Genomic DNA, 15,559 nt, shown 5'->3' with positions numbered 1-15,559 from the left:
ACACTGGAATAAGACTTAACTAAATTTAAACTTTTCTTGAATTGCTAATTTTTTTTTTTTTTACAAGTTGCTTTACGTCGCACTGACACACATAGGTCTTATGGTGATTATGGGATAGGAAATAGCTGGGAGTGGGCAGGAAGCAGCCATAGCCTTAATTAAGGTAAAGCCCCAGTATTTGCCTAGTGTGAAAATGGGAAACCACGGAAAACCATCTTCTGGAATGCCGACAGTGGGATTCGAACCCACTGTCTCCCAGATGCAAGCTCACAGCTGCACGCCCCTAACCGCATGGCCAACTCGCCCGATGATATTTGCTTTTCCTATGTTTGTTATACATAGTATTTTACTATTCAACTTTGTAGGAGAGCTTTTAAATCCACTCTAAACTGAACTGAGACGCAGCATCATTCAGAAATATGAGGTTCTAACCACAGTGTTGACAGTAGTTATCCTTAGTATGAATTTACCCTAAGTTTTCACCTCCACATACCTGAGGAATATGTTGATGTCTCCTATTCAATAGCACCAACCTCAAATGCAAATCCAAACAATTATCTTCTTTTCCTACTGGTTTTACATCGCACCCAGACAAATCTTATGGCGGCAATGGGATAAAATAGAGTTCGGACTTGGAAGGAAGAGACCATAGTCTTAATTAAGGTATAGCCCCATCATTTGCCAGGTGTAAAAATGGGAAACCACAGAAAACCATCTTCAGTGATGCTAACAGTGGAGTTCGAACCCAACATCTCCTGAATTCAAACTCACAGCCACCTGACCCGAAACCCGCGGTCAATTCCAATATAATTGGGCCGTTATTGGACATAATAAATTTTTAGGTTAACTCATTCCTGTTGCCAGCATTTCACCCCAGTGTGCTAATTTTTGCTTGTCGGTTGGTATCTAGCACACCTACGTAGATGCATGGTTAGTGCATACCATGGAGGCCACTGCATAGGTTATTTTAAGCTACCAGCAGTGCCAATGCACTACGAGAGACTTTCTCTCTTTTGCAGGCTATCTGATGATATGAGACTGTCGGTAGCTTCAAACAGCCTACGCAGTGGCCTCCACGGTATGCACTAGCCATGCGTCTTTGGTAGGTGTGCTACTTACCAACTGACAAGCCCAAATTAGCTCACTGGGGTGAAACACTTACAATAGGAATGAGTTACCCTGAATGTATAATGTCTAATTACGGACCAATTATATTGGAATTATAAATTTACTCATTCGGGACAAATAATTCAGGTTCCCTAAGGGAATCTATATCCGTATCACCCGATAGCCAACTCGCTCGGTAGAACAACTAAAATTATTATAACAGACCTTACAGCAGCAGAAGGTATCAAGCTCTTGAACACTCCTGTACATACAGATCATGATCAAAAAATGCCCCAAGTATCTAATTTGAATCAACAATAATCACCACAACCACAATCAAATTTTACCTCATAGAATATAAGCCATTGGTTGTGGCATCATACACAACCATTGACCCGGCACAAGGGAGATAGGGTCACCGTCCCTATTCTTCACTTGACTAATTCTTGTCTGGCGCATCCACGTTGCAGGGGTGGGTATCCTCCATATCAGTAGGCCAGTGTGAAGGAGAGCTAAGTTCAGGCAGGGACCCAGTCTCACGGAGTATAACGTGGAACCCATGCCCAGGGTTAGAAGTGAAAACCTTAACAGTATCTTAGGCAGAGAAGGAGACCTTGCGGAATGGCAAAAATGGTGGATGAGGCAACCCATCCACTCTGGGAAAAATTAGAAGAGGAAACCACTGCCTTGTGGAGAAAAGGGATCTTCAACGGCTAATGGAGTAAACCCCAAAAGAAAACCCTCAGATGCGTTAGGCTTAGCAGGTCAGCAGATGAGTAAATTTGTACTTGCTTTCAACTATAATACAAACCTCGGATGAAAGTTTAAAAATAGGAATGGAATTGAGAAGTCTCTGGCTAACAGTTGCACAGTATGATGGTAATGCTGATGTTGGTGCAAGTGTTAGATCAGAGAACAAAACCCAATTTGGAACAATAAATACTTTAACAATGAATGGGAAGGAAAATGAATTGATTGACCTAATGGAGGGACGAAAACTCAACATCCTGGGATTAAGTGCAGTAAAATGGAAAAGGAAAGGAATGAAGAGACTAAGAAAGGGGTACACCTTGTACCGGATGGGTAACAGTGAAGAGAAAAGAAATGGTGTGGGATTTATAGTGAATCAGAAAGTTGAACCAACAGCTGATGTTGATTATGTAAATGAAAGAATTATAATAACGCACATACATGTAAACAAGGAACTACTGAAGATAGTACAGGTGTATGCTCCACAGACAGGATGTGGCGTGGAAGAAGATCTCCTCAATGAACTGGAAACACATATTGTTGGAGATGGGATCATGATAGTGGAAGATCTGAATGCCCATGTAGGAACAGATAGAATGGGATACGAGAATGTTCTGGGCCCACATGGATGTGGCGATAGAAATGAAAATGGAAAGAAACTGTTGAACTTTTGTTTCAGAAATAACCTGATAATAAACACATGTTATATGAAGAGGAATAGCCATTAGATCAGCCGATATAGTTGGGATGGACAGTATGGAACACTCATCGATTTTATAACAACAGACCGAGAATAGGGAAGTTATGTCATATATATGAAGATAATCCCGAGTGAAAGTATGGAAGGTGATCACAGATTATTAATTGTGGAATTAAAACAAGTAAAAATCCCTAAAATTGTACTGAAGAAGAAACCAAAGATTAGGATTTGGGAATTGGAGGAAGAGAAGGAGGATTAAAGAATGGCATTCCAAGATTGTATAAAAAGGAAGTTGCCTAACACAGAAATTCACAGTGAAGAAGAAGAGTGGGACTTCAAGGCAGACATTTGTGAGGTATGCGGGAAAACAAAAGCAAAGGTTAAAGGAAAGGAGAAATGGTGGTGGACAGACAAAATAAAAAAGAAATAAAAGGAAGGAACAAGGTGAAGAAATAAATGGATGAGGAAAAGCAAAAAAACATCAGAGAGATGAGAATAAGATAGAAAGGTTACAAGTGGAATACAAAAGATTGAAATTACAAGTAAAGAGGAGCATCAAGGAAGAAAAGGAGAAATGTTGGGGAGAGTTTACCAACAAAACTGACCAAGATAGTCGAGGAAATCAGAAACGATTGTACACAGTAATAAAATCGAAAAGAATAAATCAAGAAAAAATCAAGACAATAGAGAAATTGGATCCATAGTACATGACGAAAAGGGTCTTCAGAAAGTGATGGCAAAATATTTTGAAAAACTTTATAATGAGGATGACTGTTCGGAGGAAGGAGGAGATAAGAAAATGGAAATAATAGATGGAGGAAAGGAAGAGAACCCGATAGCATGGTTGGGATTTGAAAGGGCAGTGAAAGCAATGACCAAACGTAAAGCAAGTGGAAAAGACTAATTCAATGCTGATATGATTAAGACAACAGGAAACAGTGGACTACAGTGGCTATACCGAGCCCTCAAAGCCATATGGAAGGATTAAAGGATACCTGCAGATTGGTAACAAGGAAGCATTGTACCATTGTTCAAAAAAGGAAATAGAAATGTGAAAATTAGAGGTATAATCCTATTATCACATGGGTTAGAAATAATGGAGAAAGTCATAGACAAAAGACTGAGGAATATAATAGAAACACAGAGAACAATACGGCTTTAGACCAAGTAGATCAACAATTGACTTGATATTTACAGTGCGACTATATAGAAATAATATGAATCACCACCTTATCAATACACTATTTTATTTACTACCAAACTGGTAAATAGGGTCAATACCGGTTTCGACCCCTATGGGGTTATCCTCAGTTGACACATATAAATATCTATAAAAACATCACATATAATAGTTAAAGTTTAAAATTGATGGGTCATTAGTATACTGGTAAGTACATATGCATGTATTATGGAATTTATAAAATTGTTCTATTAGAGCTATTATGTAGATTTTCTGTTTCTTTGTAAACAGTATCAAAAGTATTGTGTTGGATGTGGTTCATCCATTTGACAAAATGCTAGTGGATTGAATATGTACATTTGCTGAGAGGTACATGCTATTCTATTTTACAATTTTTGTTTTACATAATATGGGGTAAAATTATTACATTTGCACATATATGGTGATATTAGGTACAATGTAGGGTGTTAAAGATGTACTATTTGAATTTTCAGTATCCTGATTAAGTTTGTTCTATTAGAGCTATTATGTAGATTTTCTGTTTCTCTGTAAACAGTATCAAAAGTATTGTATTGGATGTGGTTCATCCATTTGACAAAATGCTAATGGATTGAATATGTACATTTGCTGAGAGGTACATGCTATTCTATTTTACAATTTTTGTTTTACATAATATGGGGTAAAATTATTACATTTGCACATATATGGTGATATTAAGTACAATGTAGGGTGTTAAATATGTACTATTTGAATTTTCGGTATCCTGATTACATTTCATGTAGTGGTTATAAAGTTTACTGATTCACTTGTTTAGTTCAGTTAAATGCATAATGACCTTGTTGGTTTGAATTCTTAAAATTAAAATATTGGTATGTAATACCTAGTTAACATGAATGCTTAATATTAATATATAAGTTTGTAGCACCTCTTATTCCCGTTTTCAGTCTTAAAATAGAATTGTGTCTTGACACTTTATTTTGTTAGACATATAAAAGTCTTGCTAAGATAAAACTTGGGGGCTAAAACCGGTATGAAATACTTATTTAAAGTACATTAGATAATGGTATTGATATGTGGTGCTATGTGCATATTCAAAAAAATCTAAATGAAATATAAATATAAATTGGTGACAGTACTGTAGGTTGTTGTATTGTAGGTCTATTAAAATATATGTTTACTTGAATAGGATTGATCACATGCTGTACGCGTTACGAGTGAAATTGCATAATATATTATAGTAATAACTGGTAATTTTGTAGGATACTGCTGTTGTAGTTGGAAATCTTGAATATCATTGAGAAAATGTTCACATCTTGTCGCGTGTCGAATACAGGTTGAGTGGTCACCATTAAGAGATGAAGTGCATATTGGATGTCGTATATCTAAATTAGGTTGTACGTTGGTTGTATCGTGGAGACGTGTTGTAAATTAATATATGTTGGCTGTTGGGATCGTGTGCTCTGTATGGCTGTCTGTTGAGATCTCAGAGCACACGATCCCAACAGCCAACATATATTAATTTACAACACGTCTCCACGATACAACCAACGTACAACCTAATTTAGATATACGACATCCAATATGCACTTCATCTCTTAATGGTGACCACTCAACCTGTATTCGACACGCGACAAGATGTGAACATTTTCTCAATGATATTCAAGATTTCCAACTACAACAGCAGTATCCTACAAAATTACCAGTTATTACTATAATATATTATGCAATTTCACTCGTAACGCGTACAGCATGTGATCGATCCTATTCAAGTAAACATATATTTTAATAGACCTACAATACAACAACCTACAGTACTGTCACCAATTTATATTTATATTTCATTTAGATTTTTTTGAATATGCACATAGCACCACATATCAATACCATTATCTAATGTACTTTAAATAAGTATTTCATACCGGTTTTAGCCCCCAAGTTTTATCTTAGCAAGACTTTTATATGTCTAACAAAATAAAGTGTCAAGACACAATTCTATTTTAAGACTGAAAACGGGAATAAGAGGTGCTACAAACTTATATATTAATATTAAGCATTCATGTTAACTAGGTATTACATACCAATATTTTAATTTTAAGAATTCAAACCAACAAGGTCATTATGCATTTAACTGAACTAAACAAGTGAATCAGTAAACTTTACAACCACTACATGAAATGTAATCAGGATACCGAAAATTCAAATAGTACATATTTAACACCCTACATTGTACCTAATATCACCATATATGTGCAAATGTAATAATTTTACCCCATATTATGTAAAACAAAAATTGTAAAATAGAATAGCATGTACCTCTCAGCAAATGTACATATTCAATCCATTAGCATTTTGTCAAATGGATGAACCACATCCAATACAATACTTTTGATACTGTTTACAAAGAAACAGAAAATCTACATAATAGCTCTAATAGAACAAACTTAATCAGGATACTGAAAATTCAAATAGTACATCTTTAACACCCTACATTGTACCTAATATCACCATATATGTGCAAATGTAATAATTTTACCCCATATTATGTAAAACAAAAATTGTAAAATAGAATAGCATGTACCTCTCAGCAAATGTACATATTCAATCCACTAGCATTTTGTCAAATGGATGAACCACATCCAACACAATACTTTTGATACTGTTTACAAAGAAACAGAAAATCTACATAATAGCTCTAATAGAACAATTTTATAAATTCCATAATACATGCATATGTACTTACCAGTATACTAATGACCCATCAATTTTAAACTTTAACTATTATATGTGATGTTTTTATAGATATTTATATGTGTCAACTGAGGATGACCCCATAGGGGTCGAAACCGGTATTGACCCTATTTACCAGTTTGGTAGTAAATAAAATAGTGTATTGATAAGGTGGTGATTCATATTATTTCTATATAGTGATACCAATCAATACGGACATGAAGCTTATAAATAATAATTTACAGTGCGAACGATAATGGAAAAACACCTGGAGAGGAACAAGGAAATCATCTTCGTATTTTTTTATTTGGAAAAAGCTTATGATAACGTTAAGCGAAAACATGTATGGGAATCCCTTCGGAAAAGGAATGTACCAAAATTATTCATTAACAAGATAAAAATGTTGTATCACAAGAGTAAAAGCAGTGTACAAGTGGGGAGTGGTGACTGAAACATTTTATATAAAAAAAGGTCTCAAGCACTCTCACCATTATTGTTCATTATATTGATGAATGAAATCATAAATTGTGTAAAACAGAGTATCAGTAGTGATGAAATGAATGGTTTGGTATTTGCAGATGATGTGGTGATTTGGGGAAGGGGAGAAAAGGAAGTACAAAGGAGACTGGATATTTGGAATGAAAATCTGAAGGAGTTTGGAATGGTAATTAGGAAAAAGAAAACTGTAGTCATGCACTGTGGAAAAGTGAAAAAGAGAAGCCAAGTGAACATAGACGGAGAACAGTTAGATAATGTAGAACAGTTTATATATCTGCGTAGCATTATTAATGGAAGTAATGAAATCAACCCTGAAATTAATAACAGGCTAACTAAAGGTATAACATTTTATCATCAAGTCGGAGAGCTTTTATGGAATGATGAAGTACCCAAGAGAATGAAATTAACATTATATAAACAGTATTTCATACCAATTGTAACATACGGACTAGGAACGCTGGTAACTAATAAGAGACAAGATAGTAAGTTCCAAGCAGTAGAAATGAAATTTTTAAGAACATCGGTTAAAAAGACAAGAAGAGATAGAATTCAAAATATTAAAATCAGAGAAGAGCAAAATATAGAACTGTTGGTACAGAACATACATACAGAAAGCAAGACTGAGATGGTTCAGACATGTAAAAAGAATGGGAAAGGAACGGGTAGCAAGAAGGGAATTAGAAAGAGAAGTTAAGGAAAAGAGACCTGTTGGAAGACTAAAAAGGTGGATGGATCAGATTTGGTAGGACATTAGAGAAGCTGGATTGGATGTGGCGGAAGTATGGAGCAGGAAAAGTGGAAGGACAGAAAGGAGTGGAGGAGCTTTGAGGCGACTGGAGTGGGACATTGATGATGATGATGATGATGATGATGATGATGATGATGATGATGATGATGATGATGATGATGATGATGATGACAACGACGATGATGGTCTTCGTAAAGGGCCTAAAACGAAGGTTTGAAAAATCTTATGGCTCACAGTACATAGTTCTGGCACACAAAATATTGGGCACATCTATACAGTAGGTGAAAACCCTACCGGTTTTTGGAATACACTGGAGCAGTCTTGATAAATCAAGAACCCTACCTGAGCATATATAAACCTATTAACACTCATTTCCAATTCAATACAAGCTAAACAGGAACAGAAACAGTGAGTGATGAATGAGTTGTATTTTTCAGTTCGTAGGGTCGATAAAGAACTTCAAGAAACTATCAACATAAAAACTGAAGGAATTGCAGGATCAAAGCTGTTGAGTGAAAACAAATTCTACTCAAAGATGTCAGGAATGGACAACTGCAAGTAGGGGGCACTTCAACATCTGTAACACAAGTAAGTACTCGTTATGAAATAAAAATAATACTGTGTGCAGTGTAATACTGATCAAAATTATTTAAGAAGAAATTAGAAAGGATCCTGTTGGTTGATTGAACTTGGTCCAGCCCAGGATATACTCAGCTATGGCCAAGAGACTCAATCTACATCCTCTCAATAATAATAATAATAATAATAATAATAATAATAATAATAATAATAATAATAATAATAATAATAATAATAATAATAATAAGGAGAAGAAGAAGAACAAATAACAGTAGAAGCCCTGTAACCCAAATTCGAGCTGTGGTCTGTTTGGATTATCCACAATAAAACACGTAAAAGAAAAAAAAGTGCAGTCTTGATAAATCAAGAACCCTACCTAAGCATATATAAACCAATTAACACTCAGGCAGAGGAGCAAGGGCAATGGGGCTTGGAGTATGTCACCAATGCCATTGTGATGTGCACTAAAAATAGCCGTTCACTTGAAGAGTTAGCTAAATTAAGAGGAAAATACAATATTCTTTAATGGTATTGTTAAATAGTGCATTTCAAAATACAGTAAAATACACTTATTACATAACTGTACAGAATCTCCAATATATAATTGCTTACAGTGTATAACCTAACCCCATGGCACTACAGCCCTGAAGGGACTTGGCCTACCAAGCGACCACTGCTCAGCCCAAAGGCCTGCAGATTACGAGGTGTTGTGTGGTCAGTAGGACAACGAATCCTCTCAGCTGTTATTCTTGGCTTTCTAGACCGGGGCCCGCTATCTCTCCTTCAGATAGCTCCTCAATTCTAATCACGTAGGCTGAGTCGACCTCGTACCAGCTCTCAGATCCATGTAAAAGTCCCTGACCTGGCCGGGAATCGAACCCGGGACCTACGGATAAGAGGCAGGCACACTACCCCTACACCACAGGGCCGCGCTTACAGTATATGTCATTTATATTTTATAGCTCAACTTCTATTAAAACTATAGTACATATGAATTTAATTAACATTGTACTATATTTGTATTCTATTTGGCTAAATCACTTCAATAATCACTCTTTAAGTAGGCCTACAGTACTTTGATTAAATCCTTTCTTTTCAATGCAAGTGGAATTTTTTTCTTTTCCCTCTATCTTGGATTATATTTGCATTATCCTAAATTTCAGATTTTCAGGGTTCAGATTAACAGGGTACTACTACTACTACCACTACTGCAACAAGAAGAGGAAAAAGAAGTAGTAGTGGGTTTAGTTGTTATTCAGGTATAGTGCTACAGTAAGTAGAAGGAAACATTTTTCACCCAACCTAAAAATACAGTACATCCCACTAATCTGAATTCAATTCAGCTTTAATTATGATGCTAAAAAAACAGTAGAAATCAACTGCTTTGAATTGTTGTATTTAACTGGGGTTTTAAAAATGGAAGAAGAAACAGATCTCAACTTGCATTCAAACATTATTCATGCAAAACATATGCTTACCTCCCAAAATCCGGTGGAAGACTAGTTAACGACATGTCATTGAGGCCCAGTACTGTCAAGTTACGAAGTTGTACAAAGCCTGCAGGTAACCTATTACAAAATAACAATCATCAAACAAATGTTGAATAATATCATATCAAATCACAGAAATCAATTACTACATGGGGGATGAAACAGCAGCATAAATTTATCACAGGTACTATGATAGTTATTCAAGGCTTTATTACAGTCACAGCAATTTACAAAATCAAGCAACTTTACCAAAACTCTAAATAATAGCTTCCTGGGTCTTACCACAGGTGTGAGTGAGTATACACTGCTATGAAAGTGTACTGATAGTACTAATGCATTTAGCAGCAGAGATAGTTTGTTAAGTTCACATTCCTGATCACATAGAATGGACTTCAATGTACATTACTTCTTTTATCCATTAATTTACCCTTATTCCTCTTTGTACTGATCTCTTTCTTTCTCATTGGTTTCTGGAAGATATGAAGATATTATCTGTGTCCAGTAAATTTATTTTTTCACGAATTTTAACAATCTGGTTAACTTTACAAAGGAAAACGTGGAAAAATGTATTATGCATGAAAAAAAAATCTGTCTCGAAAGCAAAGATATATATACATAAAGCTACAGAAATCCTCACAACAGCACTGGCATTATGAATAACAGAATTTAAAACCTACCAATAAATACACAAAGCCAATTTTCCTCCATGCATGCTAATTCTGGTAACTGAGAGTTCACAATTATTATTTTAATTACGTATGTAAGAACAGCAACAAAAACTACGGAAAACAAGTACAAGAAAGTGGGAAAAATTAGACATCTTCATGTTTCACATTCCTAGTAATATTAGCTCCCCCTTCAAAAAAACCATCTCAAGTCACCAGCTGTTAAAAAATGGAACTTGTAAACAAGAAAATTTAAAGGCTTTAAAGTAAGCTTCAGTCGTAACAATGAAAACACCCTGATCAAATTTGCTATCTTAGAAAGTACAGAACTACCAAAAACTCACTTTGGAATAGGATTGCTACTGAAGTCTGCCACCTGCAGTGCTCGCAAATTCTTAATGTTCTCCGGAATGTCAGGAATGTCTGGGAAAAATAAAGAAAGCATCACAGAGATTAGCTAACAATCACAAATCAAATATTATGCTAATTCAGTTATTCACTGAGTAGTTCATATAACAGATCAAGGAGAAAGAAAACTTACAATTATAAATTAAAGGAAGATACAAACACACAAACAATAAACACAGGAGTGTAGTCCTGATAAAATTTCAATGTGAGAGTTGCAAATAGAACTGAAGGATATGAGAAGGTGATGGGTAAATGTGGGGAAGATACAGAAGCTAATAGGAATGGGAATCCTTGACTGGACTTCTATGCTAGTATGGGATTACCACTTAAGAACACATTCTTCAAGCATAAGGCTATTCATCATTACACATGGGAGGGTAGGGGCACCAGATCCAAAATGAACTATGTTGTAACCAAGTTTGAATACAGGAAATCTGTTAGGAATGTGCAGGTATTCTTTAATGATACAGACCACTATCTGATCTGTAGTGAACTATGTATGTCTAAATATCTAAATAAGTGAAATCTGTCTACAGAAAAATAAGGGTAGAGAATCTCGAGGATGAGACATGGATATGATTAGTGAAACATTCCGAACATACACAGTAAGCAGGTTCAGGATATAGAAAGAGCATGGATGGCATACAGGGATGCTATTGTAGAAGCAGCAACAACCAGGAACAAATGTGCATAAAGATGGGAAAAAGTGAACTACTAGTGGAATGATGAAATGAGGGCATCTTGTAAACATAAAAAAGAAGGTGTATAAAAAATGGCTACAACAAAGGACATTGAAGGGGGGAAAAAAGTGGAACAAATAAATGCTGAATCCAAGAAGTCGGCATCAGAAGATTTCAGTAATAACATGAAAAACCTTAGTCAAATGGCAGGGAAATCTTTCTGGACAGTTATACAGAACTTACAAAGAGAGAGAAAAGGGAAATTAATAGTGATTTTGTTAAATAAAGTCAACTCAGCAGATCCAAGGGAACTGCTAAGCTGGTGGAAGGAATGTTTTGGAAATCTTCTCAACATAAAAGGAAATATTCTTGTTAATGCCACGAACAACCAGTTCATGGCAAGGATGACAATGATGTTAGTGAAAGAATGCTTGAAGAAGTGGACACTGTAGTAAATAAACTCCAATATCATACAGTAGCAGGAACAGATGAAATTAGACCTGAAATGGTGAAATATAGTGGGAAGGCAGGGATGAAATGGCTTCACATAGTGATAAATTTAGTATGGAATGTTAGTAAGATACCTTCTGATTGTATAAAAGCAGTAATTGCACATATCCACAGGCAAGGGAACAGGAAGGATTAACAACTAGAGGTATCTCATTCATCATCATACCGGGCAAAGTATTCACTGGTGTCTTGAAACAGAGGGTGCGATCAGTGGTTGAGAGGAAATTGGATGAAAACCAGTGTGGTTTCAGACCACAGAGTGGCTGTCAGGATCAGACTTTCAGTATGTGCCAGGTATTTGAAAAATACTACGAGAGGAATAGACAGTTATGTTTATGTTTCCTAGATCTAGAGAATGCTTATGACAGTACCGAGGAAAAATATGCTAGCCACAATGGGGGATGATGGGATTAAGGGTAGATTATTAAAAGCAATCAAAGGTGTTTATGTTCACAATAGGGCTGCAGTGAGCATTGATGGTACTTACATGGGTTATTCATTAGAGGTAGAAATGTAGTAAGCAGTCTGGCCTATGCTGATGACTTGGTCTTAATGACAGATTGTGCCAAAAGCCTGCAATCTAAATACCATATCTTAGAAATTGATGAAACCTAGGTTCAATGAGTATGGTATGAAAATTAGCCTTTCCAAGACTTAACTGATGTCAGTACGTAAGAAATCCAAGGGAACTGAATGTCAGATTGGGGATAAAAAACTCTCTTTTGTTGTTGTTGCCTGGGTCATTAGTCCACTGACTTGTTTGATGCAGCCCCCATGCCTCCCTATCATGCGTTAACCTTTCAATTTTTTATGTAAATTCTACTACATCGTACATCTACTCTAATCTGTTTGTCATATTCATACCTTGGTCTACTCCTGCCTTTTTTAGCACCTAAACTTCCCTCAAAAACCTGGGTGTCTTAAGATGTGTCGTATCACTCTATCTCTTCTTCTGGTCAAATTTCGCCAAACAGTTCTCTTCTCACCAATTCAATCCAGTACCTGTTCATATGTAATTCGACCTATCCATCTCACCTTCAGCATTCTTCTGTAATACCACATCTATAAAGCTTTTATTCTCTTTCGTTCTAAGCTAGTTATTGTCCATGTTTCACTTCCAAAGAATGCCACACTCCAGACGAGAGTCTTCAAAAATTCGTTTCTAATTCCTATAACAATATTTTAAGTGAGAAAATTGATTTTCTTGAGAAAGGCCTTCCTAGCTTGTGCCAGCCTGCATTTTATGTCGTCCTTACTTCTGTCATCATCAGTTATTCTACTACACATGTAACAAAATTCATCTACTTTCTTTAAGATTTCATTTCCTAATCTAACATTTCCTGCATCATCCGACTTCGACCAAATACGGTAGAGACAATACGCGACACTCTGCAAGATATCAAGGGACAGCGATTAGAGCCCTATCTAGAGGAGTGACCTGAGAGTTACTGATTCTGTCGTAAGAGCACATGTATTTGTTTGTGAAGTTTTTGGGGTTATTTATGCATTTGCATTAAGTCGACATAAGTAAATAGTAGCGTGTGTCGTTCCTTTATATCTCCTGTCAATATGAGTGGAAAGATATGTTGCGTTTGGCTGCAATAACTATGAAGTGCAGAAGGATTCGCGGTCTTCCGTTTCCCTCGTGACAAGAAAATGTAAGTAAACACTGTGTTTGCATATATATTCTTCCAGTTACAAAGATATTTTTATAGAAGGCCTACTTCCTAAACTTCTGATCTGCGCGACCCATATTGTAACTGACTTAAAATATAATAATCTTGGGTTTTGATTTAATTCAGGAACATCCATATGCAAATGTGTGTGGCTGGTTGTGTTCCAAGTTACCCCATTTGAAATGCCATAATGCATTGTCAACCATTGCAGAAAATATGGGTGATTTAAGAAATGTGATGATGATGCAAATTTGCTTTACCCTAATGTAATGGTAAGTATTGCTTATAGAGAAATTTTGAATGCTTTTGCAGTAAATTTATAGATTTACTTTCTGTTAGTAGGCTTCAAGTTAAAAGGAAAATTGTCCAACTCTTAAATGTAAATTCATGGAATCATGTGTGTAAGGAATCTGCCGATACTTTTATTGACAAGTGTCCTAATGTGGCGGACAATGCTTTTAAATGAGAAAAAAGACAAATCTAGACGTGAAAGTTCAGGCAGGTATGCTAAAGCCAAAAAAGTAATGCATAAATGAAAGATCAAGCCCTTTCACAGCAGTCCATTTCACATCTTGATTATATGTCTAATTTCAGTCTAAATAATAATCTGTTAAATAATTCTTCATTCACGTATCCAGAATTGCTTTAGCAACTTTGAAGTTAATATTTTAGCAACACTGTCTTTCTAGACGTAATGCATTTATCCATTTCCGTATATACATTTCCATTGATATTTGAATTTAGTGCGAATTTTCAGGTCACGCCACTAGGAGCGCCACCTGCGAATTGTCTCCCATTTACACAAGGCTAAATCCGGAAGTGTCGCGTATTTGGTTCGACTGCACTCCATTACCGCACTTTTGCTTTGCATTTGTTTATTTTCATCTTGTACTCCTTCCCCAAGAATGCGCCCATATCATTAAGTAATTTCTTCAGATCTTCAGCAGACCAAGATAAAATAAAAGTATCACTGACAAATCTCAGGGTTTTGGTTTCCTCTCCTTGGATTATGATTTCTTTCTCAAATTCCTCGACGATTCCCTTTACCACCTGTTCCAAATAATCATTGAAAAGGAGATGAGACAAATAAGATTATACCGGTATAATATTCTAGAATACATTCAGTGAGGTTAAAGGAAGCCGTGAATGTAATAAAATAGGAAATATTGGTTGCCAACGCACTTATTTAATTCGCTTTGACGAATTCACTTAATAATAACTGGAAAAGTTTGTGCAATATGGTTGCTATAATAATTATGAAATTATAAGATCGCGTTCTTTTCACTTTTCCAAGCGATAAGATTCTGTAGTGCCCGCGGTATGAATTTGTTGATGAATGGTGTTTCTTTAGCTAAATATGTTAATATACAGCTGGGTTTGGGTGTCTATGGAAGTTTAATACACATAAGCACGTTTTCAGATGTGACCAACGGGCGTCATTACAGCAAGCAATGACCAACCAATTATTGCAACCTACAAAGGAAAGTAATTGTGCGTAAGATGTTAGTAGTTTTTAAATGCCAAAATCTGAATTAGAAAATCAAACGTCAATATTTCTCTCACCATCATTACTAACAACACCCGACAGTGATCCTGTAATAAGGTAATGCATTACCACCATATAAATATGAAACGACTTTTTCCGAAGTGGTGTACAGGGGTATTTTGAATATTAACTTCAACATTGTTAGTTAAATCATGTTGAATGCATGTTCGCTGTTGGTTTAACATCGCACTCATTCGGATCGATTTCCGGCGACGATTGGATGGGAAAGGGCTAGAACTGGGAAAGAAGCACCCTTTGCCAAAAGCAAGCTGCAAATCCAGCATCTGTCTGGTGT

At 35.9% G+C, this 15,559-nt stretch overlaps 1 protein-coding gene across 7 annotated transcripts in view; it reads right to left on the bottom strand.

Moving 5' to 3' along the window:
* Nucleotides 1-15,559, bottom strand: part of scrib (scribble) — an 884,084-nt gene that overhangs the window by 550,914 nt on the left and 317,611 nt on the right. For all 7 annotated transcript variants that reach the window (XR_011017587.1, XM_067137118.2, XM_068225382.1 and 4 more), the window contains exons 3-4: nt 10,789-10,867; nt 9,768-9,857 (exon numbers count right to left, since the gene is read on the bottom strand). Coding sequence is in view for 6 of the 7 variants with exons in the window: in XM_067137118.2 (XP_066993219.2) it covers nt 9,768-9,857; nt 10,789-10,867 (169 nt within the window). In the remaining variant the exon portion in view is untranslated. The remainder of the gene's footprint in view (nt 1-9,767; nt 9,858-10,788; nt 10,868-15,559) is intronic.

This window comes from Anabrus simplex, chromosome 1, assembly GCF_040414725.1.
Source record: "Anabrus simplex isolate iqAnaSimp1 chromosome 1, ASM4041472v1, whole genome shotgun sequence".
NCBI lineage: Eukaryota > Metazoa > Arthropoda > Insecta > Orthoptera > Tettigoniidae > Anabrus > Anabrus simplex.
This window is presented reverse-complemented; position numbering and strand designations above follow the sequence as displayed.